Below are 26,589 nucleotides of genomic sequence, written 5' to 3'. Positions count from 1 at the left end.
TGGGTCTCCCACATGAAAGGCAACCATTCTACCATTGAATCACCACTGCCCCCATACCTACAACTGACCCCCAAAAAACCAAACCTGTTGCTGTTGAGTCGATTCCAACTTGTAGTGACCTCATAAGACAGAGTAGAACTGCCCCATATAGTTTCCAAACAGCAACTGGTGGAGTCAAACTGCTGACCTTTTGGTTAGCAGCTGTAGCTCTTAACCACTATGCCACCAGTGTTTCCACTTACAACTTGTTGTTGTTAGGTGCTGTCGAGTTGGTTCTGACCCATAGCGACCCTATGTGACACAGAATGAAACATTGCCCGGTCCTGTGCCATGCTCACAATCATTATGCTTGAGCCCATTGTTGCAGCCACTGTGTTAATCCATCTCGTCGAGGGTCTTCCTCTTCCACTGACCGTGTACGTTACCAAGTATGATGTCCTTCTCCAGGGACTGATCCCTCCTGACAGCATGTCCAAAGAATATAAGACATAGTCTCAGTATCCTTGCTTCTGAGCAGCATTCTGGCTGTACTTCTTCTAAGATAGATTTGTTCATTCTTTTGGCAGTCCATGGTATATTCAGTATTCTTCACCAACACCACTACTTTGAGGAGGCAGTTTTTCCCTAGTCATATTTTGAGTGCCTTCCAACCTGGGGGCCTCATCTTCTGGTACTATATCAGACAATGTTCTGCTGCTGTTCATAAGGTTTTCTTTCACTGGCTAATTCTTTTCAGAAGTAGGCTGCCGGGTCCTTTTTCTTAGTCTGTCTCAGTCCAGAAGCTCAGCTGAAGTCTGTCTGCCATGGGTGACCCTGCTGGTATCTGAATATTGGTGGCGTAGCTTCCAGCATCGCAGCAACATGCAGGCCACCACAGTACGACAAACTGACAGACATGTGGGGGACCCACAACTTGGCTATTGTATAATAGCTTCCTTATACTCATCCCTCTCTAATGGGCTGTTGAAATGATATTTGATGACAAGAGAAAAATATGAAAGTCTGATACTATCTAAAAAGTCTTCTCTACTTTACAGACATTGTTATTTCATTATTATTTCCCCATACCTCCATATACCTTGGTTTGGTTGCTAAAGAGTTTCGTGCCCACCTCCACTGTAGCGATACAACGCCTCGTGATTATTACTGAACTATTTCATCTTTAATAGTTATAATCAATTCTGGTGTATGCATCAAAATGAAAGTCATAATTTATATAAAAAAGTAATCAAAGTGTTTTCAGAGATTGTACACAATCTTTCTTATAAAAGATATTTAAGATTTTGTTGTTGCTGCTGCTGAGTCATTCTTGAGGATGACTGCATTATCAGCAAGGTCCTCAGTTATAGCAATAAATCAAGTAAATTATCTCCCTGATGTGTTGGAAAAGTACTTAAAGTAGATTAAATTGGTTGGAATATTTCAAGCTATGACCCAGCAGCCCTGGAAATTGGGCAGAAATCCCTCAAACCTTTCTCAGAGGAGGGAAAAGAGGAGTGCTCTAGGATAGGAACCTCCCCAAGCAGCTCTGGGTCCATCTGTTTTATACATCAGGCTTTTCCATCAAAGATTTCATTTGAATAAAAAGTTGCACTGTGTAAAAAAGAGCTTTCAAACCACAGAACAAGTTTCAAAACCAAAAGGAAATAAACTAATTTACCTACAGCAGACAAACATGTATGAACTGGCCAGTTTCTCCCGGTCAAAAATAAGTAATAGGAGTAAGAGACTACAGTGCAGCTCCACAGCTAGGAGAAACAAAACAAAACAAAAAAAACCCCACTGCTGTTGAGACTGCATGTGTTACAGAGTAGAACTGTTCCATAGGTTTTTCAAGGCTGTGACAGTTCAGAAGCAGATCTCCAGGCCTTTCTTTCATGGTGCCACTGGATGGGTTCAAACCACCAACCTTTAGGTTAACAACCGAGTATAAACTGTTTACACCACTGAGTACCTACAGTTAGAAAAAATGATACTCAAACCCCGCTCAGGAGACCAGGAGGAGGCCTCCAAAACTTACAAAGTATAAGTAACAACTGTGTACAAAGATGTCTTAGTTTCTTAGTGCTGCAGTAAGAAATACCACATGTGGGTGGCTTTAATGATCAGAAATTTATTTTCTCAGAGTTTAGGAGGTTAGAAGTCTGAATTTAGGGAGTTGGCTATAGGGGAAGTCTCTCTGCCCACTCTGGGGGAAATCCTTGTCTCAGCATCTCCAGGTTTCTTCTTGGTATTCCTTGGTGATCTCCACGTGGCATCTATGTTTCCCCCATTTGTGCTTGCTTGCTTCTGTGCCTGATTTGCTCTTTTATGTATAAAAATGATTGGTTTAAGACACACCCTACACTTACATGGTCTCATTAACATAACAAAGAAAACCCTGTTGTCAAATGGGGTTACACCCACAGGTATAGGGGTTAAGATTTACAAGACATATTTTGGGGGGACACAATTCAATCTATAACACAAGACAATGGCTTGACTAAAGTTTCACACAAAGGGACTTAGAGGAGGGATTTGAAATTGTAAAAGATTCTTTAGATTCAGCATTATTTAAGAAATAGAAGCCGTGGTGGTGCAGTGGTTAAGCACCTGGTTGCTAAGAGAAAGGTGGTCTTTTCAAATCCACCAGCCCCTTGTGGGAGAAAGATGTGGCAGTCTGCTTCCATAGAGATTTACAGCCCCAGAAACCCTACAGGGCAGTTCTACCCTGTCCTATAGGGTTGCTATGACTGAAAAAAAAAATTTTTTTTTTTGCATCAGTGAGATTTTTTTTACAGTGTTGAATATTGCTAGTTCTTTGGGTTAACATGTTATATCAGACTGAGGCTAGACCTTTTGATTTCAATACTGGGGTGGTAACTAAGGTGAATGCATTAAAACAAACATTCATATCAATAAAGCTTTCCTCAGTGTCTGAACAGCTGTTAACTCTTTGGCCCAGAAAACAACAGCAGAAGCCAGCAGTAACACAACTGAGTCAGGGTAGTTCATCAACTGTTTAGTGCATGCTTTCCACTTGGAGAACAAAACGAAGAGATCACCAATGTGGTAAAGTTTAAAAAACGATTTTTCTCTAAAAATAGAAGCAAATGATATATTTTTAGTCATTATTAGCTGACAAATGAGTGTGCCTCAAGTTTTTCTTTTAAATCTTGCCAGAAGTAAAACCTTAAAAATCATAACTCTAAAAATTCAGGAGCAGAGCCAACCACCAGGTACCACTCATACTCTTTCGGCTTAACACTAACCCAAGAGAAATTAATTTTTTTGTGTGTGGGTGGGTGAACACTTGATATTTAAACCCATCAATAGTCCAAAGTAGCAGCATTTTCACTGTGATGGAAACAGAGAGGAATGTTGAGTTCATACATTGGCTCTTCTGGTTGGTTTCCTTTTTTCATCAACTGTCTGAGCAAATCTGGAAGTGGTCATAATGTTCAGCGTTTGTGCCTACAAGCCCGAGGCAGCAAGGTGATGGAGAATGGCAAATTCACCCAGTCAATGCGACCCCAGGACTGCCTTAGGGCCACACAGCCATCCTTGTCCTCACACGGCATGCTTCCACCACATCCCTTGGGCTGCTTTGTCTTTCTTTTGAAATATTAGTAAGTGGCTGGATCAGACTCAAATGCAGGTCTTCTGACTCCACGTACTATGCTTTTTTCCTGAACCACACTGCTAAAAAAAAAAAAGGTTCTATATATATGTGTATATATATATATATATACACACACATATGCATATATGTATTTTTTTATATGTATAGCCGACTCCACAGCACCTAATAACAAACACATATAAATATATATGTATAACCGACTCCATAGCACCTAATAATAACAAATACATATACACATATGTATATGCACATATACATGTGGTACAGTGGTTAAGAGCTTGGCTGCTAACCAAAAGGCCAGCAGTTCGAATCCACCAGCTGTTCCTTGAAAACCATATGAAGCAGTTCTACTCTGTCCTATAGAGTCGCTATGAGTCATAATCGACTTGATGGCAAAAGGTTTGGTTTTTGTATATATGTATAAACCAAAAACCAAACCTGTTGCCGTCCAGTCAATTCCGACTCATATATATATATATTACTGCAATTACTCAAAGTAAAGCCTAAAGGAGTCAGGCAATGGAGAGGAGAGAGACAAAGGCTATCATTACCTGATGGGCTTTGAAGTTCAAAATGTTACCGCTGAACAGGTTCCCGCAACTTGTGATCAGTAGTAACTTTTTGTCTGCTTTAGCAAGCATTTTTTTGCTAATAACAGAATGAATGACTCTGAAGACATCTTCTCCTCCTTTTTTTATTCCCATCCCACTTGTATTCCATCCAAAAATCTTATCTGATCTACCTGTAGAATATACTCACAATCACACCACTTTTCATCACCCCTCTCTATTCTCTGCCATCTCTCACATAGGTAATTGTGATGGCCTTCCTGTTGACAAACTTACCTCTACAATTTATTCTCAACATTTCTGTTAAAACCTAACTCAGATAATGTCATCCCTCTGTTGAAAACCCTCCAATAGGTCCCTGCTTTGGCTTGTATCACACTACAGCATATGGCTCCATTAAACACTTCTACTTCACTTCCTGTTACCTGCTCCTGCACTCACTCTGAGCCTCTAAATGGTACTTGAACACAGTAAGGGTGCTTCTGCCACATGGCCTTTGCATTTTCTGTTTTTCTGCCTGGAGCAGCTACACACAAGATTCCCTTCCTTGTCTCCTTTTTTATTTGAGGCCACCCCTGGCTTCCATAATATTGCCTTCCCAACCCAAGAAACTCCCTCTTCTCTTTCTTGCTTTATTTTCTTCAAGGAGCGTATTGTCCTCTAACATACTATGTTGTTGTTGTTAGGTGCCATCAAGTCAGTTCCGACTCATAGTGACCCTATGTACAATAGAATGAAACACTGTCCAGTCCTGTGCCATCCTTGCAATTGTTATGTTTGAGCCCATTGTTGCTGCCACTGTGTCAATCTGTCTCGTTGAGAGCCTTCTTTTTCACTGACCCTCTACCTTACCAAGCATGATGTCCTTCTCCAGGGGCTGGACCCCCCAATAACATGTCCAATGTATGTGAGACTAAGTCCAAGGAGCACTTTGGCTGTAGTTCTTCCAAGGAAGACTTGTTCGTTCTTCTGGCAGTCCATGGAATATTCAACATTCTTTGCCAGCACCACAATTCAAATGCATCAATTCTTCACCAGTCTTTCTTATTCACAGTCCAGCTTTCACATGCATATGAGGCAATTGAAAATACCATGGCTTAGGTCAGACATGCTTTAGTCCTCAAACTGGCATCTTTATTTTTCAACAGTTTAAAGAAGTCTTTTGGAGAATATTTGTCCAGTGCAACACATCATTTGATTTCTTGACTGCTGCTTTTAGGAGTGTTGATTGTGGATCCAAGCAAAATGAAATCCTTGATAACTTCAATATTTTTTCCATTTATCATGATGTTGCTTATTGGTCCAGTTGTGAGAATTTTTGTTTTCTTTATGCTGAGGTGTAATCCATACCGAAGGCTGTGGTCTTTGATCTTTCTCAGTAGGTGCTTCAAGTCCTCTTCACTTTCAGCAAGCAAGGCTGTGTCATCTGCATAACACAGGTTGTTAACGAGTCTTCTCCCAATCCTGATGTCCCATTCTTCTTCATATAGTCCAGCTTCTTGAATTATTTGCTCAGCATACAGATTGAATAAGTATGGTGAAAGGATACAACCCTGATGCACACCTGTCCTGATTTTAAACCATGCAGTATCCCCCTTGTTCTGTTCGAACTGCCTCTTGGTCTATGTACAGGTTCCACATGAGCACAGTTAAGTGTTCTGAAATTCCTATTCTTTGCAATGTTATTCATAATTTGTTATGATCCACACAGTTGGATACCTTTGTATAGTCAATAAAAGACAGGTAAGGATCTTTCTGGTATTCTCTGCTTTCAGCCAGGATCCATCTGACATCAGCAATGACATCCCTGGCTCAATGTCTTCTGAATCTGGCTTGAATTTCTGGCAATTCCCTGTAAATGTCTTGCTGCTGCCTTTTTTGAATTATCTTTACCAAAATTTTACTTAGATGTGATATTAATGATATTGTTTGATAATTTCCACATTCTGTTGGATCACATATTATATATTTCATTTATATAAATACAAACACCTTGAGAAAAGGGATTTTTGTATGTTTTGTTCACTGCTAAGTTTCCCAGTGCCTAGAACTGTACCTGATAAAGAGCAGGTGCTCAATGTTGAATGAATGAATGAATGAATTTCAGGCAAATAAAAACAAAGAGCCCAATTAGGTCAAGGATCACTGTAGCAATCAGAACTGTCCAGAGAAACAGAAGCAATGTTGCTGTTGTTGTTAGTTGCTGCTGAGTCGATTCTGACTCATGGCAACCCCGTATGCGCAGAGGAGAACTGCTCCACGGGGTTTTCAAGGCTGTGACCTCTCTGAAGCAGATTGGCAGGCTTGTCTTCTGAGGCACTTCTGGGTGAGTTTGAACTGCCAAACTTTCAGCTAGTTGTGAAGCACTTAACTATTTGCACCACCTGGGAATTTCAAGTATTTGAGTTTGTATTTTTAAATGTTAAAAAAAGAAAAAAATCCCTAAGCCAAGTTAAACTTTAATTTTATGAGCCTAAACTCAGTTCACATTCAATTATTATGGCTGGACGCTGTGCAAGAACCTGGAGTGTTTAAAGGATGCACCACAGGCTTTAACTTCGTAATGTTCAACTCAAAAGTTAATTGTAAAAGTCTGATAAACCAATTTTAAGCTCTTGAGTTCTTCAGATTTAATATTAAATTCTCTGATCAAAATTGCAGTATAGCTTAATAACTGAAATGGAAAGATAGATTCAAGAGATGTATTATCAGAATTAGAATGAATGGACCTCACTACCAGGTTAGAGGATTAAATAAACCCTAAAATTCTCTTTGACAGGGCGTCTCTGTATTTTACCAGCACATCCAGCCTAGCCCAGCTGAGGTTATCCTAGGATGCAGGTATACATCAGCATCCCAACCTAGAAGACACTGAGGTCTGGAATTTCTACTGCTATTACCAAGTCTGAGCATCCATGAGTACACCAAGTCTTAGACTTCCCTAATCCTAATATATAAACCAAAAAAACCAAACCTATAGCAGTCGAGTTGATTCCAACTCATAGCGACCCTATAGCACAGAGTAGAATTGCTCCACAGAGTTTTCAAGGAGTGCCTAGTGGATTCAAACTGCTGACCTTTTGGTTGGCAGCCACAGCACTTAACCACTACACCACCAGGGTTTCCATCCTAATATATATTCTAGTAAAATACTTATTTCTGAACTTTCAAATTGGGTGACTACCTCTCTGGATCTCCAATAGGGAAACATAATGTACAGTCTTGTGATGGTTAAGATTGTGTGTCACCTTTGGCTGGGCCATGATTCTCAGTGTTTTGGCAGTTATGTACTGATGTAATTTGGCAGTTATGCCAAATGTAATCATCTCCATGATGTGATCTGATGCGATCAGCCAATCAGTTGTAAGGGGAGTTTTCTAGCATTACAGACAGCATCCAATATATTTATAGACATTCTAGTAAAGCTCACTTGCTTGCTCTGGACGCTGCATCTGGCTCATCATCATCTGACCTCCAGCTCTTGGAACTTGAGCCAGTGCCTTGCTATATTGCCTGCCAATCTTGGATTTGTCAGCCTCTGCAGCCTGTGAGCCAGCGGCCTGCCATCTTACCCGCCAGTCTTGGATTTGTCACCCTCTGCAGCCTGTAAGCCAGTGGTCTGCCATCTGACCTGCTGTGAGCCAGCAGCCTGGCATCTTACCTGTTGATCTTGGATTCATCAGCCTTTGTAGTTCATGATCTAGCAGTCTGAGGTCTGACCTGCCAATCTTGGGTTCGTCAGCCACTGCAGCTACATTAGTCAGGAGGAGCCTCCAACCTGACACTTGGCCCATGGACTTGGGACTTGCCAGCCTTTACAGTCGTATGAGCCATTTCCTTGAGCTTAATCTATCTATGGATACATACAAGCTTCACTGGTATCGCTTCTCTAGAGCACCCAGATGAAGACAGGTCTTATATCCCATTTAAAGATTGTAAGCAGCACCTACAGCCTAGCCTAGTTATTGAGGCTAATCCTAGAATGCAGGCATGGATCAGCACTCCAATCCAGAAGACAGTGAGGCCTGGAATTTCTACTGCTGTTACCAAGTCTGAGCACCCATGTATATACCAAGTGTCAGATTTCCCTAATCCTAATGTATATTCTAGAAAAATATATATTTCTGGACTAATGGGTGACGACTTCTCTAGTTCTCCAATGGGAAAGCATAACGTATGATCTTATTTCACATTTAAAGATTTTAAGCAGTATGTGTAAAGAAGTAGCTTGGATAAAAAAAAAAATTGGTAGTAAATAAAATGGAAAGAATTTGATGCATTGGGAGGATACCTTGGAGGTAGAGCTGATGAAGGAGATTCTGAAGAAGAGACAGAGTAAAGTGGTAGATGACTGTCAAGTGTTTGACTTGAGGTACTGGGCGATGCCAGAGAGAGAGACAGACAGACACACACACACACAGAGGCAGACAGACACACAGGCAAAGAGAGACAGAGACAGATAGTCTTTGGACAACTTACTTAACCTCTGTGCACTTTAGTTTTCTCATATGTAAAATGGGTGAATAAAATACCAACTTTTTAGTTTTCTTAACTATTAAGTGATTTAACGCATGTAAAATGATCAGAAAATGGCCTTGGACATATATTTTATTTATTAATATTATTAGTCATTCAAATAGAGATGCTAAGTAGGCATTGGCTTATGCAAGCATGGAGCTTGGAGAAGTCAGAGCTGAAGATGTGGATTTAAGAAGCATTGACACATAGATGGCATTTAAAGTCTCAGAACTGGAAAAGAAAGTATAAAAATGTAAACAAAGAACAATGAGAACTGATTCAGGCACACTAGATTTTGAACTGAGAACAGTAAGCCTGAAAGTAAACAGGGATTAAGGTAGGCAAAAAACAGATTACTGAAGATATGAGGATAAACTGATTCAAGATGGAGAACTCATGTCCAATGCTATAAAGAGGTTGAGTAAGATGAGGACCACCGAGTTGAAAGCATGGAGGTCTCAAATGATGTTGACAAGCATCAGAACAGTCTCAGTAGAGTTTGCTGAGGTGAGTTAGCAAGTACAAATAACATTTGCAGGAATTTTGCTCTGCAGGACAGCAGATAAATTACGTCAAGCAAGCTTCTTGCTTTGTTTTTAGATAGAAGGAACTTAACTCATTTACATGTTGATGAAAAAGATATAGTAGAGTTGGAAAAATTAATTATGAAGGAGTTGTGACTTGCCATTGAGTCAGCTCTGACTCATGCCTACCTGACATACAACAGAATGAAACATTTCCTAGTCCTGTATCATCTTCGTGATCATCAGTATGCTCGAGTCCCTTGTGGCCACTGTCTATTTTGAGCACCTCCCAATATAAGGGGCTTATCCTCCAGCACTAAATCAGACAATGTTCTATTGTGATACATAGGATCTCATTGGCTAGTTTTCAGAAGTAGATCACCAGGTCTTTCTTCCTGGTGTGTCTTAGCCTGAAAGCTCCTTTGAAACCTGCCCGTCCTGGTTGACCCTACTGGTATATGAAATACTGGTGGCATAGCTTCCAGCATCATAGCAATAAGCAAGTTACCACTGTGTGACAAACGTACAGACAAGTAGTTAATACCAAAGGAGAGAAAGAGTAAAATTGCAGGAATCAATTCCTTGAGGAGGGAAGAGGGAACTCAAGGGGAATGACAGGTGTGTGTACTTCAATCCCTGATACAGACAGGAAGGCAAAAAACAAATGTCTATTGATACAGTGGAAACCCTGGCAGCACAGTGGTAAAGAGCTACATCCACTAACCAAAAGGTCGGCAGTTCGAATCCACCAGGCGCTCCTTGGAAACTCTATGGGGCAGTTCTCTGTCCTATAGGGTTGCTATGAGTCAGAATTGACTTGACAGCAACAGATTTTTTTTTTTTTTTTTAATTGAAACCTGTAGACTGGCACATTTGGTGTTGCTAATATGAGTTGGAATAGACTGGACAGCAGTGGGTACTATGGTAGGGGGGAATCCCTGGGTGGTGCAATTGGTAAAGTGCTGAGCTGCTAGTCAAAAGGCTGGTGGTTCAAACTCACCCTGAGGCCCCCTGGAAGACAGTCCTGGTGATCTGCTTCTGAAAGGTTATAGCCTTGAAAACTCTACGGAACAGTTCTGCTCTGACTCATGGGGTTGCCATGAGTTGGAATCAATTCAATAGCAGCTAACAGCAACACATGATAGAGGTATTTTATTTTTGCTTCTGTTCTTTCAGCAGAATTCTGAGGTAAGGTCATGAGCTGATGAGAAGATACTGGTAGTTTGAACAGAAAAAGAAATTTTAGAACAGTAGTTCTGAAGAACGGGACACATACTAGAGGAAAATAGAAAGACTGATGGACATTTATGAAGGCCTCATTTAAGATCTGTGGTCATGAATCTAATTTAATCAAGTGTCGGTTGCCACCCAAGTTCCTGCTGCTGTGTTCCCCTGCTGGTTTGGACCTTCTTGGATGCTGAATTTTGCCAAACCATATTTGCCAAGCCTGTTTGGACAATGTGTGTGGAGCAATCCAGTACTACCATGGGGTCCAGTCAGTTTTCCCAGGCTCTTCCTCATCTAGTTCTAGTTCCCTTATTGTCTTCACCAACTGCCAAGACTGAGAACAACCAAGATTGACAAATGCATACTGATATATTTCCTCAGTAAGGAAATAATTACCTACTGATTATTTTCTGCCATGTCTCCCTATCAGGCCCAGGCCTAGGTAGCTGGTAGATTTGGTGTGGCTTATGTGATAGAGAGATTTTATTATTGTTCCTACTCTCTCAGCTGAGACGTGCCATTCATTCCTATAAAATGAAAGGGTTGGAAAAAAAAAAATGACACTCAGCATCCTTTTGTGCACTAAGAATTCTATCAGTATATGTTGGCTACCTCATCTTATTATACCCCAAAGGAAATTGTGTAAAAGCCTATTTAAGGTAAACCCAAAAGGCTCGTGAGTGTTGTCCTCATTTCTGTCCTCATTCAAGGCTCCTACATATGCCCATTTTGGAAATAAAATGTAGAAGAGTAGTTCTTTGAGTCTCTGGAAAGATTTTTCCTTTCCTGTTTAAAATAAATGCCCCAAAGGATTCACGTAAACCTAAAACTAGCATGTACTGAGCGTCTAATACATTATGCCAGGCAATTCTCTATGCACTTCCATTAAGAGGGAATCATGCAAAACAGAAATCTGGGGTGGGCTGAGAATACGGTCAGAAAAGGATTGGAGAGATGAAGGTGATAGAGGATCTGGAAGGAGGCAATGGAGTTTTCCCGGAGAAGAATTATAGGTATTACAGCAAAGGGAACCCTGCTTAGAAGGGAAGAGAGGTGTAAGGGTTCATAGCACTTTGGGGGAAGTATAAGTACCCTGGAGTGATAACTCAAAGAGCATGTAGTAAGAAAGTATTTTCATACATTATTACCTCAGTTGGTCAACTGAGTAACTTTTGAGTTTGGTAAGGTATATATTGTCATTATCCCTATTATACAGTTGAAAACATGGAGTTTCAGAAAGATTAAATGACTTATTCAAGGTCACTGTAATCTGTTGGTGGAATCAGCACAGTAATTTAGATTTCCTCACTATAAAGTCTACGCTATTTATACTCTATCATTTTGCCTGCCAGAAGGAAATACTGATTCATCTATTCATCATACCTTCATTCCTCACACATTTATTTAGTACCTATTAATTTTTTTTTTTTTTTTTTTAGTACAAAGCACTGGGCTGGGTGCTGTGTGATTTATGAAGATTATAAATCAGAGTCTGGTTACAAGGGGACCGGCAAGGGAGGTAAAAGGTAGAGTAATGGCTCTGAACAAGGTGGAAAATCATGCATAATAAGATAGTTATAGGAAGAATTTTGAAAGGTCACTGTTGGGATAAATTATTTCTGGCTAGGGAATCATGGAAAGCTGTACAGGGAGAGTGGAATTTTAGCTGAGTCTTAATGAGTGGTTGGCATTTGGGCAAAGAGAGAGGTGAAGTGTGAATTCCAAGGAGCAGAAACAGTATGAGCAAAAGAAGACAGGAAGTCACTGTGAGATCTGCTCGAGAAACAGTGAATTATACATTTCTGGGGCAAAAAGTTTGAAGGTAGGAAGAGGAATACAAGGCTGAAAAATTTATTTGAAGACTGGACTAAAGTGTCCACGATTTCCACAGGAGGGAGAATGTGGAGATGAAAACAGCAAGGGTTTTGTTGAAGTCACACAAGTTTAGGTTCAAATAGACGCTCTGCCTCTTAGAAGCTGTGTGACCATGACGGACGTACATAATCCCTCTAAAACCTTCATAGATCACCCATAAAATGAAGACATTTGCTAAATATTTTCCAAAATAATAAAAATATTTTACCTTCAGGGTAGATGTGACGGTCGTGTGACAGGATGTCTGAAAAGTGACTAGCACAAAGAAGGCCCTTAGTAAAAATTCATTTCTTTCCCACTCTCGGGTAGTCAGTGGGGAACCAGGGAGGGTGTCTGCCGAGGGTGGTGATGTAATGGAAGTCATATTTTAGTGCAGCAAATGTGTTAGATGTATTAGGAGAGAGGGAGTAAAAGATTACAAAAAAAAAAAAGACAAAACCCATTGTCTTTGAGTTGATTCTAACTCATAGCGACCCTATAGAGCAGAGTAGAACTGCCCCATAGGGTTTCCAAGGAGTAGCTGGTGGATTTGAACTGCTGACCTTTTGTTTAGCAGCTGGGTTCTTAACCATTATGCTACCAGGGCTCCAGAAATGCCGAGTAAAATATTAGAGGTAAAAAACTTCTTTTGCAATAGAGCACAGGAGAGGCATAAATGCCTCAAATGTGAATATTTAATACCTAGAATATTAAATGGGAATATTTAATGTCTAGAATGATAAAAGTACATTTGATCAACACTATATCAAAGTAAAATACTTACATAAGAAGATTAAATCAGGTAATTCTAGAATATTGCTATAGGAAAAAAAATGGATGATATCAAAATTTGAAATAAAGGAAGCTTTCATACTGAGCTCATATTAGAAGCAGGGACTCCAAGTCTTTTGCTCCTTCCATCTTTGATGTTTGGGAGAGGTCACCTGGATGAAACAAGATGTTCTCAGCCTCTGCACCTGTGTAAATTTCTACCTTTCAGAATAGCTATTCAGGAAGCACAACAGAATTACCTGAATAGGAATTCACTTCAAAGCATGTCTTTTAAAAAGGGTCATTTGAAGGCAGAAACTTTGATCGTAAGTGAGTGCCAATAGCTTACCTGACCATGATTCCACTGTTAGAAAAATCCATATGGCTCCATAGAAAAAGGGTAGCTATTTTGTTGAATATTCTTGACTACTGAGATATTCTTTTTGAAAAGAACGTGTCTGAGGTTTTAAAGCCACTCTTTCCGCTTGTTGTTATATTCATTTTTCAAAGACAATGCAAAGCTTTGAAGAATCTCCTTTTTCTTCTAAACTCTTAACCATAAACATTTAAGTTTTTCTAGATGTTTATGTATTAACCAAATACTGACGAATGTAATGAGTGAACTCTTAGTAACTGATATTTATTGAGTCCCTCTGGGTGTAGAATACTAGCTAAAACGAAAAGATAAAAGAAGTGGATGGAAGAAGAAGCACACATGATCCTTAGGTTTCAAATACAAGCTGAGGGGAAGTGTGTGTGTGTGTGTGTGTGTGTGTACACATGTCTATGATATGGAATAACCACGGTTAAACACTCAGCTACTAACCGAAAGGTTGGTGGTTATAATCTACCCCGAGGTGCCAGGTCTGGTGATCTACTCCTTAAAGATCAGCCAATGAAAATCTATGGAGCTCAGTTCTACTCTGAAACACATAGGGTCACCATGAGTTGGAACTGACTCTGTAGTAACTGGTTTTTATTCCCCTTTGCTTCTTTGACTCTTCTCCTGTGAGAGTAGCAGAGAGAAACTGCTTTGTCAGCGTTTCCAACACTAGGACAATTGTCAACTGATAATTTAATATCTTAAAGCAATACTATGAAAACTCCTTGGAGACCTTACTCCATTGCCTCAACAGCCTACTGCAGTGCACAGAGGAGGTCTATGTGGATCCGGTCTTCCTGAACTTAACTGGGCCCTGAGAGCTCCTGACTGTGCATTTCACTGTACACAGCATGGCTGCAGAAGTTGAAGATGGACAACCAGGATGGCTGGATCAACCAGTCTCCAGAAAGAGACTACAGCTAAAACCGAACACCTACCATTTCCTAAGAGATCATCTGGAAAAAGCCTTTCAGCCATGTTTATTTAAATCTTCGCCATAATTTCAGTCTTCCTGATGTATTTTCACTCAGGTTCTAGTCTCCACATCTCTGTACATCCTCTGCTCTGATTCAATCTCTTTCCTCTCCAAGTTCCTAAAACTTGCCAATGAGTACTCTGTTACTGAAAGTCAGTCACGAGCATAATCTCCTATAACGTCAATTCCTTCCCTAAATATTTTCTCCACCTTCTTGCTCCAGGCAACTGCTGACTATCCCTGCTACTCCTCAACTTGGGGTTGGTCTTGTATGCACATCCGAATTACTACAGAGCCTGCAGCATGGCTGGGGGTCCTCCTAGTTCCTCATTGGCACTTCTAGGCAATGTTCGCGCCCATCTCCCTTTAAAACTTCAACTCTCTTGAAAATCTAGGCAACAAACTCACTATTTTTCCCTGTTAAAGTCCTTTGCCTAATTCTAAGCTTATGGAAAACCTGGAAGCGTACTGGTTAAGAGCTACAGCTGCTAATAAAGGGCTGGCAGTTCGAATCCACCATGCGCTCCTTGGAAATCCTATGGGGCAGTTCTACTCTGTCCTTTAGGGTCCCTATGAGTAGCAATCAACTTGGCAGCAGTGGGTGTACTCCTTATTCACAGATGATTCCAGCACCTGGGTCACTGTCTTCTTTACTACTACTTTTCATCATTCCCAATGATTTTAATATTCAGAGAAATAATTAATCCAATGTCCTGCCTTTTTATACCTTTCCTTCCTCATTCCCAAAGATATTTTCCTCCATCTCACCTTAGCACTTACTCACTTATCATTTATAAAAACTGCACGACTTGCAAAATCTTATCTCAAGCATACACTGCCCCTACCATCATTACCTCTTCAGTTTTTCAAGTTTATGGTAGTGTTCTCACTTCAACTCCATCCAGTCAATGCATTGATTCGACACTTTTTTACAGAACATAAGCCCTCTATAGTCTTCTCCCTTTCCTTGCCAAGTTAAGAGTCATGATCTACCACTCTATTCATTTGGCAAAGCCCCAAATCTAGTTAAATTTACCTCTTCAACTGTGCTGCTTCTGCACACAAACACCTAAGCATGGTGGGAGAAAAACAAACTACCCAATGATTGGTCTCTGTTTAAATTTATGACCACAAATCTCAAGAGGGTTCTCATTGCTGGTCAGTACTTTTACTGCATTTTCCCACTCAATTCACTTTCTCACTCTTCTAGAAGGATATTCCATATCTATCTTTCTCTTTAAACCTCCAGATCCTCATTCTCAGTGAATGACCTCATTTATTATTTCACTTAGGAAGTAGGAGAATTCAGAAAAGAACTACCTCATATTACCATAACCAAATCTTCCAACCTATTTGCATCTGTACACCCACCCTGTCCCTCTTTTCATATTAAAATGAATGAGCTGGTAAAGAATAGCCAAGGCAATTCCAAAGAAGAAACAAGCAGGAGGACTTACACTCTTTAAATAAGAGAATGTGGTATCCACACAAGAATAGGCAAAGAGACCAATGAACAAGATAGATTCCAGAAGCAGACCTAATCATGTATGTTCATCTGATTCATGGAAAAGATGACACTGCAGTGCAGTGGAGAAAGTATGATCTTTTAAATGGTGTGGGTCAAATGGATATACAGATGGAAAAAATTAAATTTGAACTCTGCCTCACACCATACTAAAAATTAATTCAATATGAACTGTAGGTTTAGATATAAAAATAAAACATTTTAGAAAAATATACCATTGTTATCACCTTGGGGTAGGCAATGATATCTTAAAAAGGACATAAAAAGTAGAAAATTATAAGTTTAGTCACAATAAAGCTAAAACCTTCTGTTTAGCAAAAAGACTACTAACTGAGTGAAAAGGCAAGCTACAGCATGGGAGAGGATATCAGCAATGCATATATCTGACAAAAGACTCATCTAGAATATATGAAGAACTCCTACAAGCCAATAAGGAAAAGGCAATTATATAATGGGAAAGTGGGCAAAAAATCTGAAAAGACACTTCTTAAAAAAGGATATTGAAATGGTCAATACATATATGAAAAGATGCTCAACTTAGTCATCAGGGAAATACAAATTTAAACCATAATGCTCTATCACTGCATAGCCACCAGAATGACTAAAATGAAAACCAAAAACAAATGTTGATAAAGATGTGAAGCAAATGGACCTCTGCAAGCATTGCTGGTGAGACTGTAAACTGGAAGAACCGCTTTGGAAAACAGTTGGACAGAGTCTACAAAAACTGGCCCTACGTACCCCCATAACCCAGCAATTCCACTCCTAGATAGATATCCAAGAAAGAAGCATACATACGTTTGCCAAAAAACCTATACAAGTATGTTCACACAGCACTATTCATAGTAGCCCAACACTGAAAACAACCCAAATGTTCATCAGTAATAGAGAGGATAAGAATGTTGTTGTTGTTAGGTGCCGTCGAGCTGGTTCCGACTCATAGCGACCCTATGCGCAACAGAAAGAAACACTGCCCGGTCCTGAGCCATCCTTACAATCGTTGTTATACTTGAGCTCCTTGTTGCAGCCACTGTGTCAATCTACCTTGTTGAGGGTCTTCCTCTTTTCCACTGACCCTGTACTCTGCCAAGCATGATGTCCTTCTCCAGGGACTGATCCCTCCTGACAACATATCCAAATTATGAAAGACGCAGTCTCGCCATCCTTGTCTCTAAGGAGCATTCTGGCCACACCTCTTCCAAGACAGATTTGTTCATTCTTTTGGCAGTCCATGGTATATTCAAAATTCTTCACCAACACCACAATTCAAAGGCGTCAACTCTTCTTCGGTCTTCCTTATTCATTGTCCAGCTTTCACATCCATATGATGTGATTGAAAATACCATGGCATGGGTCAGGCACACCTTAGTCTTCAGGGTGACATCTTTCCTCTTCAACACTTAGAAGAGGTCCTTTGCAGCAGATTTACCTAATGCAATGCGTCTTTTGATTTCTCGACTGCTGCTTCCATGGGTGTTGATTGTGGATCCAAGTAAAATGAAATCCTTGACAACTTCAATCTTTTTTCCATTTATCATGATGTTGCTCATTGGTCCACTTGTGAGGATTTTTGTTTTCTTTATGTTGAGATGTAATCCATACTGAAGGCTGTGGTCTTTGATCTTCATTAGTAAGTGCTTCAAGTCCTCTTCACTTGCAGCAAGCAAGGTTGTGTCATCTGCATAATGCAGGTTGTTAACGAGTCTTCCTCCAAACCTGATGCCCAGTTCTTCTTCATATAGTCCAGCTTGTCAGATTATTTGTTCAGCATAGAGATTAAATAGGTATGGTGGAAAACACAACCCTGCTACACACCTTTCCTGACTTTAAACCAATCAGCATCCCCTTGTTCTGTCCGAACAACTGCCTCTTGATCTATGTAAAGGTTCCTCATGAGCACAATTAAGTGTTCTGGAATTCCCATTCTTCACAGTGTTATCCATAGTTTGTTATGATCCACCCAGTCAAATGCCTTTGCATAATCAATAAAAAACAGGTAAACATCCTTCTGGTATTCTCTGCTTTCAGCCAGGATCCATCTGACATCAGCAATGATATCCCTGGTTCCACGTCCTCTTCTGAAGCCAGCCTGAAATTCTGGCGATTCCCTGTTGATATACTGCTGCAGCCGTTTTTGAATGATCTTCGCAAAATTTTGCTTGCGTATGATATTAATGATACTGTTCTATAATTTCCACATTCGGTCGGATCGCCTTTCTTGGGAATAGGCATAAATATGGATCTCTTCCAGTCATTTGGAAAGGAAGCTGCCTTCCGTATTTCTTGGCATAGACGAGTGAGCACCTCCAGCGCTGCATCTGTTTGTTGAAACATCTCAATTGATATTCCATCAATTCCTGGAGCTTTGTTTTTCTCGAATGCCTTCAGAACAGCTTGGACTTCTTCCCTCAGTACCCTGAGTGTCTGATCATATGCTACCTCTTGAAATGGTTGAATATCGACTAATTCTTTTTGGTGTAATGACTCTGTGTATTCCTTCCATCTTCTTTTGATGCTTCCTGCATCGTTTAATATTTTCCCCATGGAATCATTCACTATTGCAACTCGAGGATTGAATTTTTTCTTCAGTTCTTTCAGCTTGAGAAATGCCGAGCGTGTTCTTCCCTTGTGGTTTTCCATCTCCAGCTCTTTGCACACGTCATTATAATACTTTACTTTTTCTTTTTGAGACACCCTTTGAAATCTTCTGTTCAGTTCTTTTACTTCATCAAGTCTTCCTTTTGCTTTAGGTGCTCGACGCTCAAGAGCAAGTTTCAGAGTCTCTTCTGACATCCACCTTGGTCTTTTCTTTCTTTTCTGTTTTTTCAGTGATCTCTTGCTTTCTTCATGGATGATGTCCTTGATGTCAATCCACAACTCGTCTGGTCTTCGGTCACTAGTGTTCAATGCGTCAAATCTATTCTTCAGATGGTCTCTAAATTCAGGTGGGATATACTCAAGGTCATATTTTGGCTCTCATGGACTTGGTCTGATTTTCTTCAGTTTCAGCTTGAACTTGAATATGAGCAGTTGATGGTCTGTTCTGCAGTTGGCCCTTGGCCTTGTTCTGACTGATGATATTGAGCTTTTCCATCATCTCTTTCTGCAGACGTAGTTAATTTGATTTCTGTGTGTTCCATCTGGCGAGGTCCATATAGTCACCATTTATGTTGGTGAAAGAAGGTATTTGCAATGAAGAAGTCGTTGGTCTTGCAAAATTCTATCATTCAATATTCGGCATTGTTTCTATCACCAAAGCCATATTTTGCAACTACTGGTCCTTCTTGTTTGTTTCCAACTTTTGCATTCCAATTGCCAGTAATTATCAATGCATCTTGATTGCATGTTAAATCAATTTCAGATTGCAGCAGCTGATAAAAATCTTCTATTTCTTCATCTTTGGCCCTACTGGTTGGTGCATAAATTTGAATAATAGTCATATTAACTGGTCTTCCTTGTAGGTGTATGGATATTATCCCATCACTGACAGCATTGTACTTCAGGATAGATCTTGAAACGTTCTTTTTGATGATGAACGCAACACTATTCTACTTCGAGTTGTCATTCCCAGCATAGCAGACTATATGAATGTTCGATTCAAAATGGCCAATACCAGTCCATTTCAGCTCACTAATGCCTAGGATATTGATGTTTATGCGTTCCATTTCATTTTTGACAATTTCCAATTTTCCTAGATTCATACTTCACACATTCCAGGTTCTGATTATTAATGGATGTTTGCAGGTGTTTCTTCTCATTTTGACTTGTGCCACATCAGCAACCGAAGGTCCCAAAAGCTTTACTCCATCCATGTCATTAAGGTCGACTCTACTTTGAGGAGGCAGCTCTTCACCAGTCATCTTTTGAGTGCCTTCCAACCTGGGGGGCTCATCTTCCAGCACTATATCAGACAATGTTCTGCTGCTATTCATAAGCATTTCACTGGCTAATGTTTTTCAGAAGTAGACTGCCGGGTCTCTCTTCCTAGTCTGTCTTAGTCTGGAAGCTCAGCTGAAACCTGTCCTCCATGGGTGACCCTGCTGGTATCTGAATACTGGTGGCATAGCTTCCAGCATCACAGCAACACACAAGCCCCCACAGTACGACAAACTGAGAGACACATGTCTGTCAGAGGATAAGAAAGCTATGGTATATTTAAAACAAGGAATACTATTCGGTAATGAGAAGTAAGAATTATGTCTACAGGCAACAACATGAAAACACTTTACAAACACAAAGTTGAGACAAAAAAGCTAACTAGGAAAGAGGATATTCTCTGTAATTCCATTTATATAAGGTGGGGAGAGTGATAACCCTTAGTGAGCAGTGAGAGGGATAGTGACAAATGTTCAGAAAGAGGCTGAGCGAGGCTTCTGGTATACTGGTAATGCTGTTTCTTGATTTTTTTTTTTTTTTTAAATTCCTTGAGCTAACCCGTTAAAAGCCTGTTGCCGTTGAGTTGATGCCAACTCATAGCAACCCTATAGGACAGAGTAGAACTGCTCCATAGAGTTTCCAAGAAGCGCCTGGTGGATTTGAACTGCCGATCTTTTGGTTAGCAGCTGTAGCACTTAACCACTACGCCACCAGGGTTTCCTTCTTTGAGCTATGCATCTATTATTTGTGCATTTTTCTCTGTGTGTGCTATCCTTCTCACCACCGTCACTGCCCCCATTCTTCATTGCTCACCAGGACTCTGGTCCCTCTGCTTTTACTCTGGCTTCCCTAGATTCTATTTTTTCAACAGTAATAAGATTTAATCTTTAAAATATGCAAATTAGATATGCCTTTTCTCTGCTCAGTACTTCACAATGGCTTTCTGTAACATTTAGAATTAAATCCAAAGTTCTAACCTTGGCCTATGTCATACATCCACATAAACTTATTTCCCAACACCATCCTCTTGGTCACTCCTCTCAACCACTGCCCTTCTTTGTCTAAGGCCTTAAACTTTTTCTAAGAGCCTTAAACTCTTGATCATGTCAAGCTCATTCCTGCACCAGCACCCTTGCACTTGTTCTTCCCTCTACCTGTAATGTCGTTTCTCCAGGCCTTCGCATAGCTTCTGCCTTACTTTTCAGGTCCCCTCAGACCATTCTACTGAAAACACCACCACCATCCTCATCATTCTCTTTCTACTTACCCTACTCTGTTTTTCTTCATAATATCACCACCGCGTGAAATCATATGTGTAATTTGGTGCACATTTATTGTCTGTCCTTTCCCATAAGATCCTTGAAGGGAGGGTTTCTGTCTGGTTCACCAGTATTTCCCCAATGACACAAAAGCGTTGGGCATTAATTAGGAGCTCACTATTTTTTGCTGAATGAATGGCTTAATGAATCAAATTATTCTCTGATAAGGCCTTTTTAGCATCTTGATTTTCCAGATTAAACTGCCATCATACATTTTTTCTCAATAATATTGCCTGGAGGGGATCACTGGACCTATGACCTTATGTAGAAAAGTATGTAAATTCGTCTTAAAACAAAATAAGTTCATCAAATATTCTGATTATAACTGGCACACATGACTTGGGTTGCCTCTGCATTTGTTAAAAACAATCATCGTGGTACTTCAAGAGGGATAAATGAGTAACAAAATAGTAAAAACAAAGTTCTTGTCAAACTTAAAAATCCTGTTCAGACTGTCAACCTTTCCTACTTTGAAGTCCGACTGCATAAAACTCATGTCTCAATTTTGTAGAAGTTGTAATTTTCTTTATGTATCCATTGCTACGACCTCTTTTGACAAGAAAATGTGTCATTTCTCTGAAAAAAAAATTCTTAAAAAATTGCTAAGATGAGAAAATTACTTTGAAATAAATTCATTTCAGGTAGCCAGTTTTTCAATAAAACTTTCATCTCCCCAGGCTGACTATAAATGCCTACAGTGCTGTTTCTCAAAGTCCAGTGTACAGAACCCCTGCACCACTACTCCTCTCGGAATCTGTTGCTGAGTCTATAAGATAGGGATACCAATAGCAACTACCTCATAGAATGATTGTGAGGATTAAGGAGAGAAAATGCATTATCCCAGAACACAGTAACTGCTCAATAGATGCTAGCATTCAATAATAATACTTTTAATTTATTATGAATAGTGTTCTTATCAGAATAACCTAACCTGTACATTAAACTAATACTGATTTCTAGGCTCAACCCCAGACCTGCTGAAGCTGAATCATTCATTGCGCCCATTGCATTTTACCTGGAAGTTTGAAGGATTCTTATGCACACTCGGATTTGGGAACCACTTTCTAGAGATTAGGGATTGTTTCTTGTCTGTTCCTCATGCCTCCAATGCCAAGTCTGGCACACAATGAATGCTCATTGAGAAACTGACTGATGCTCTGTATTGCCAGACTTATATCATGTATGTTATTAAAGAAATCTGGAATTTGCTATAGATTTGTACAGAGGAAGTAAATAGATTTTACACTTTGACTAGCAAAATGTAAAGAGGAGAGTAGGTTTGCTAATACCATCAAAAGCAACTTCAGCATCAATTATTTAAACTAGTTTTCTTTGTAACCTAGAGATATTGCAATATTCTCACATTTCCAATAGCTTAATTTTACCTTAAAATAATTCAGTCCATTTAGGTTTTCATGGCTTCCTTTTTTACATTATAGGATCCAGAAAGCACAGGCATTTTACTATCCCTATTTGTCCTGCTGGAAAGGACAAATGATCATATCCTCCTGGCTCCTCTACATTATTGAAACTTAGCCCAAACTAGCCCATAGCCACTTTCTTCCTGTTAGTCTGTGTTCATTCAAAAGAAAGTTATAATTCCTTCCAGCAATTTGTGTAAAAGGAAGACTGCAAGTGAAAGCATCCTCAACTGTGTAATTCAAATAGAAATTGGAATCAAACTGCAGTAGCTATGTGAACTTTTTGGTAACAAAGCAGTTTCACAACATGTTGCACTGAACAGCAAATCTTAATAGGAAAAGATGTCCTGTCATTAATGTCTGACGGCATTGAAAGTACAGGAGAGTCAGTATCTGGCCAAAGGGAAAAATCAGGAATTATTTCCAGCTTAGTTTCTCTTTTCTTTAATTAAGTCATCATAAAAATTAAGATATTAAACCCAGACAGTTTATCAGTGGAAGATAACATTTAGGAACTAAATTCTCGTTTGGTGAAAAACTTTGAACATATGCATTATTGTGAAAGATAAAATCATATAATTTAGTCCTATGTTTTCCAATTAATGATGATAGGGGTAAATCTAAATTCTATGCATTACTTGAAGAGACTGAGTAAGCGTTTACGACACATTTATTTCATGAACTAAATATACGAGTAGTTGCGATTAGACATGAATTTGACTTCCAGGCCACCACATGGACTTATTATTTTCCAGCCAACAATCTGCTCCTTTATAAGTGTCCAATACTCTTGACTTCCTTTTGCCACAATTAACCTTTAAAAGGACTCTGGACTACAGCAAAGCTTCTTTTTTTCTCTCTCTAAAGAGAAGGAAGGATGAGGTTTTTTTTTTTTTCCTTTCTGGCAGTGACGCTAAGTTCTGACAGTTTGCTAAGTAGTGGAAATCATGCTGTAAGCAAAAGTCCCTGCAAGACAGAGATTCCTACAAAATAGTCTTTATTTTTCCAGTGGATACTGGCTACTTTTACAAGATCTATTTCCAAGAACAACTTCACTGAATCAAGGTTTCCTTGCAACTGAAATCACCAGATATATAGACTAAAACCAACAAAGGCTTCTCTTCTGCCTCAGTGGTAGGTTGTCCCAGTGGTAGCTTGACCCTCAACTCCTAATTTAGGTCTGTTCCATAGGCTGAATTTGGGCATCCAAACCAGTTAGAGTAACCTATATTCTAATAGGATAGAGTAAAAACATGAAAATGTGTGAACACCTTAAGTAGAAGATTTAGCTCTTTAGCAAAATGACAACAGTATTATGAACACTTGAGCATCCAAATCATCTTATTTTTGTTAATCAGGAAAGTTTCAGAGATGTGAGAATCAGCAGCGGAAACCTTCAAAGGAAGTTCAATTTCTGTTGAATATTTACTATTGAATTTCTTGTATTTTGAGAATTGCCTTGATAATTAAATACGGCCTTTATTTGTACTGTGTATTAATGATCCCACAAGAAAAAGTTACCTATCAAAGACCTAAGCAGAGTCAGAATTACATTGGTCATATTTTATAATGCCTTCCATCTGTTTCCTAGGCCTCCTCTCTGTGATGACCTATCGCTTTGATAATTAAATGCTAAATTTAAGAACAAATCATGAGTCCCAGAAATATTTTGGCCTTTCTTATTAGTGACGGTTGTGACATCTGAAACAAAATGTGAACATGCTCAAAAGTCAGGATAGAGTTACAACAGGAGACACTTCTGGAGATCTTTTGAGGGTGGTTGAGTGTTTGCAAGCCCTGATGGCGTCATAAACTCTGAAGTCACTTCAGAGAAGACTCTGAGGGTAAGGAAAGGTAACCAGACTTTCCAGAACGTTAACAGGGTATTCATTTTAATACTCACCATGACCCAATACCTTAAATCAGTCATACATTCATTCACCCATTCATTCGCTCATTTTTTCCTCATACTTTCTGTTACTCCCTTAAATCACAGGCTGAATCTTAATTAAATGCTTAAGATTTCTCCAAGGAATAAATAAAAGATCCAGTAATACTTACTTTCCAGTAATAAACTGACTCCTAGACGGTGTGCAAATAGGCTGGACATAGTAGTTCTCCAGTTTAACTCCTTCGGCAGCGAGCTTGTCAAGAGTGGGTGTCTTTATCTCAGATCCGTGGTAACCCACATCTCTAAATCCCTGATCATCCGCTAGGATGAAAATGAGATGGGGCTGGGAGGTGGCAGTTGTGCTGGTCTCCATTCTTTCTCCAGCTTGAGCTCGCATGGCCCCTTCCTCCTCCTCCTCCAAGCCATGGCCCCAGGACAGGTAACCATAGGTGAGGAGGCTGAGGACCCAGAAGCCTGCCAGCGCTCCCATGGCTAGCATCTTTCCAGGCCAGACCCAGACCTGCGGAAGCGGCGGAGGCGGCGGCCCCGCGCAGACCCTGGGGGCCATTCACTCTGGTCCCAGCTGAAGCTCCAAGCGCAGAAGCACGCACTCCCCGCCGCGGCCGGCGCACACATGCACACAGAGGGGTAGACGGGACAGGCTGTGGAGGGTCTTCACCTGGAATGAGGTCTTGTGCCCCTCGCAGCTGTCAACACGTCCAACAACTTTAATCCTTCTCTTTTAGAAGTGATGGTCCAAGAGACGGGACTTCGGGAACCTAAGGAGGAGTCACTCTTCTCCAACAGATTTCACTTTCCTCTCTCCCTCATTCCCTAGAGCAGCTTCTACCAAAGAAGTTAATGTCTCCACTGAAGAGTTCTCCAATGAAAAAAATCAAGTAAGGAATTGAGAATCACACAGGACAGTAAGTTTCATGACCCACACGTCCTCAAAGTTGGGGGCCGAGGCTTTCTAGGGCGCGCTAGCACTGTTGGCTGCGGGATCGACGGTGCACCCAGTGGTCCACTTACCTGGAAAACACTGGGAAAGTTGAGCCGCCGCGTCTCGCTCTGGACCGGCTGTCGGATCACTTTCTCCACTTTTCCAGGGCGCTTTATTTTTCCCGGTCCATTTGAGGCGTTTGAGAATCTCCCGACACTCCTCAGGCGGCGAAGTGAGGAAAAAAAAAAAAGCCCAGTTTCCTGATCTTCCTCTCCCGCTAACCACTCCTTTCTCTGGAACTTCGGGCAACGAGTCCTCCGGGGTCGCTGGAGGGCGTGGGGACTGAGCGGGGTCCCTGCCCCGGCAGCCAGTCCACGCAGAGCCCACTTGGTCTCCTTGCGGAGTCGGTGCACCCGGCGGAGGCGCCTGCGAGCGCGCGCGTTCTGTCAGCTAACTCACTTAGTTTTTTGGCACTTGAGACTTCTCTGCTGCCTCCTCCCCCTTTGTCCAGTGAATCACAGAACGGTCCTTTCTGCTTTAGCTGGCCCAGGAAGAGGCGGGTGGCAGCAAGGCCGGCTTAGAGGTTCGATCTTTCCTTTTTCTTTTCCGGGAGGAGCGTGCAGGAGGGAGGGAGGTTTTGCCAGAAAAAGAGAGAGAGTTAGCTGCCGGCTGCCCGAGCCCTCTGGGATCCTGGGGTGTCCTCCAGAGCTATTGCTTCCCATCCCGCCGTCTGCCCTCTCTCGTCGGTCAGCAGGAGAGGGGTAAGAACGACCGCGGCGCCAGTGGAGAAGGGTGAAGCGGGTGCTTCTCTTCGTGGATCTGCACTTGGAGCCCGCTTGCTCAGGCCGAAGGCCGCGTTTGCAAACTTGTTTTAGCTCCTTGCTGGGTGGGGATCGCTGCGGATGCAGGGAGTGAGAGAAGCAACAGGAGAAGCAGCAATCAGCGCGACGTACTGTTTCCTCTTTCTTGTGGTTTTCCTTTACTAGTCCTTCTTTCCCCCCGGCCCCCTCCCCAATTTTGCCTACTTCTTTTCTCCCTTTTTTTTTTTTTTTTTTAAAATAGTCACGGCCTACAGTTGTTCAGTTCATTTCCTCTCACAATAGTTGACCTTCACAGTCTGACTTCCTCATTAGCTTCTCCTTAGAGGATGAAGATATTGAAATTGCTTACT

The 26,589-nt window shown here is 40.7% G+C and overlaps 1 protein-coding gene across 1 annotated transcript in view; it reads right to left on the bottom strand.

Annotated features, from left to right (window-relative positions):
- ARSJ (arylsulfatase family member J) overlaps window positions 1-25,908 on the bottom strand; it is a 101,534-nt gene extending 75,626 nt beyond the window's left edge. The window contains exon 1 of the mRNA XM_049885463.1: window positions 24,646-25,908. Within this exon, the coding sequence (XP_049741420.1) occupies window positions 24,646-25,043 (398 nt within the window). The 5' untranslated portion in view covers window positions 25,044-25,908. The remainder of the gene's footprint in view (window positions 1-24,645) is intronic.
- Between the last annotated feature and the right edge of the window lie 681 nt (window positions 25,909-26,589).

Source organism: Elephas maximus, chromosome 5 (genome assembly GCF_024166365.1).
Source record: "Elephas maximus indicus isolate mEleMax1 chromosome 5, mEleMax1 primary haplotype, whole genome shotgun sequence".
NCBI classification, from domain to species: domain Eukaryota; kingdom Metazoa; phylum Chordata; class Mammalia; order Proboscidea; family Elephantidae; genus Elephas; species Elephas maximus.
The sequence above is the reverse complement of the archived record's forward strand: the minus strand, read 5'-3'. Positions and strand labels throughout refer to the sequence as shown.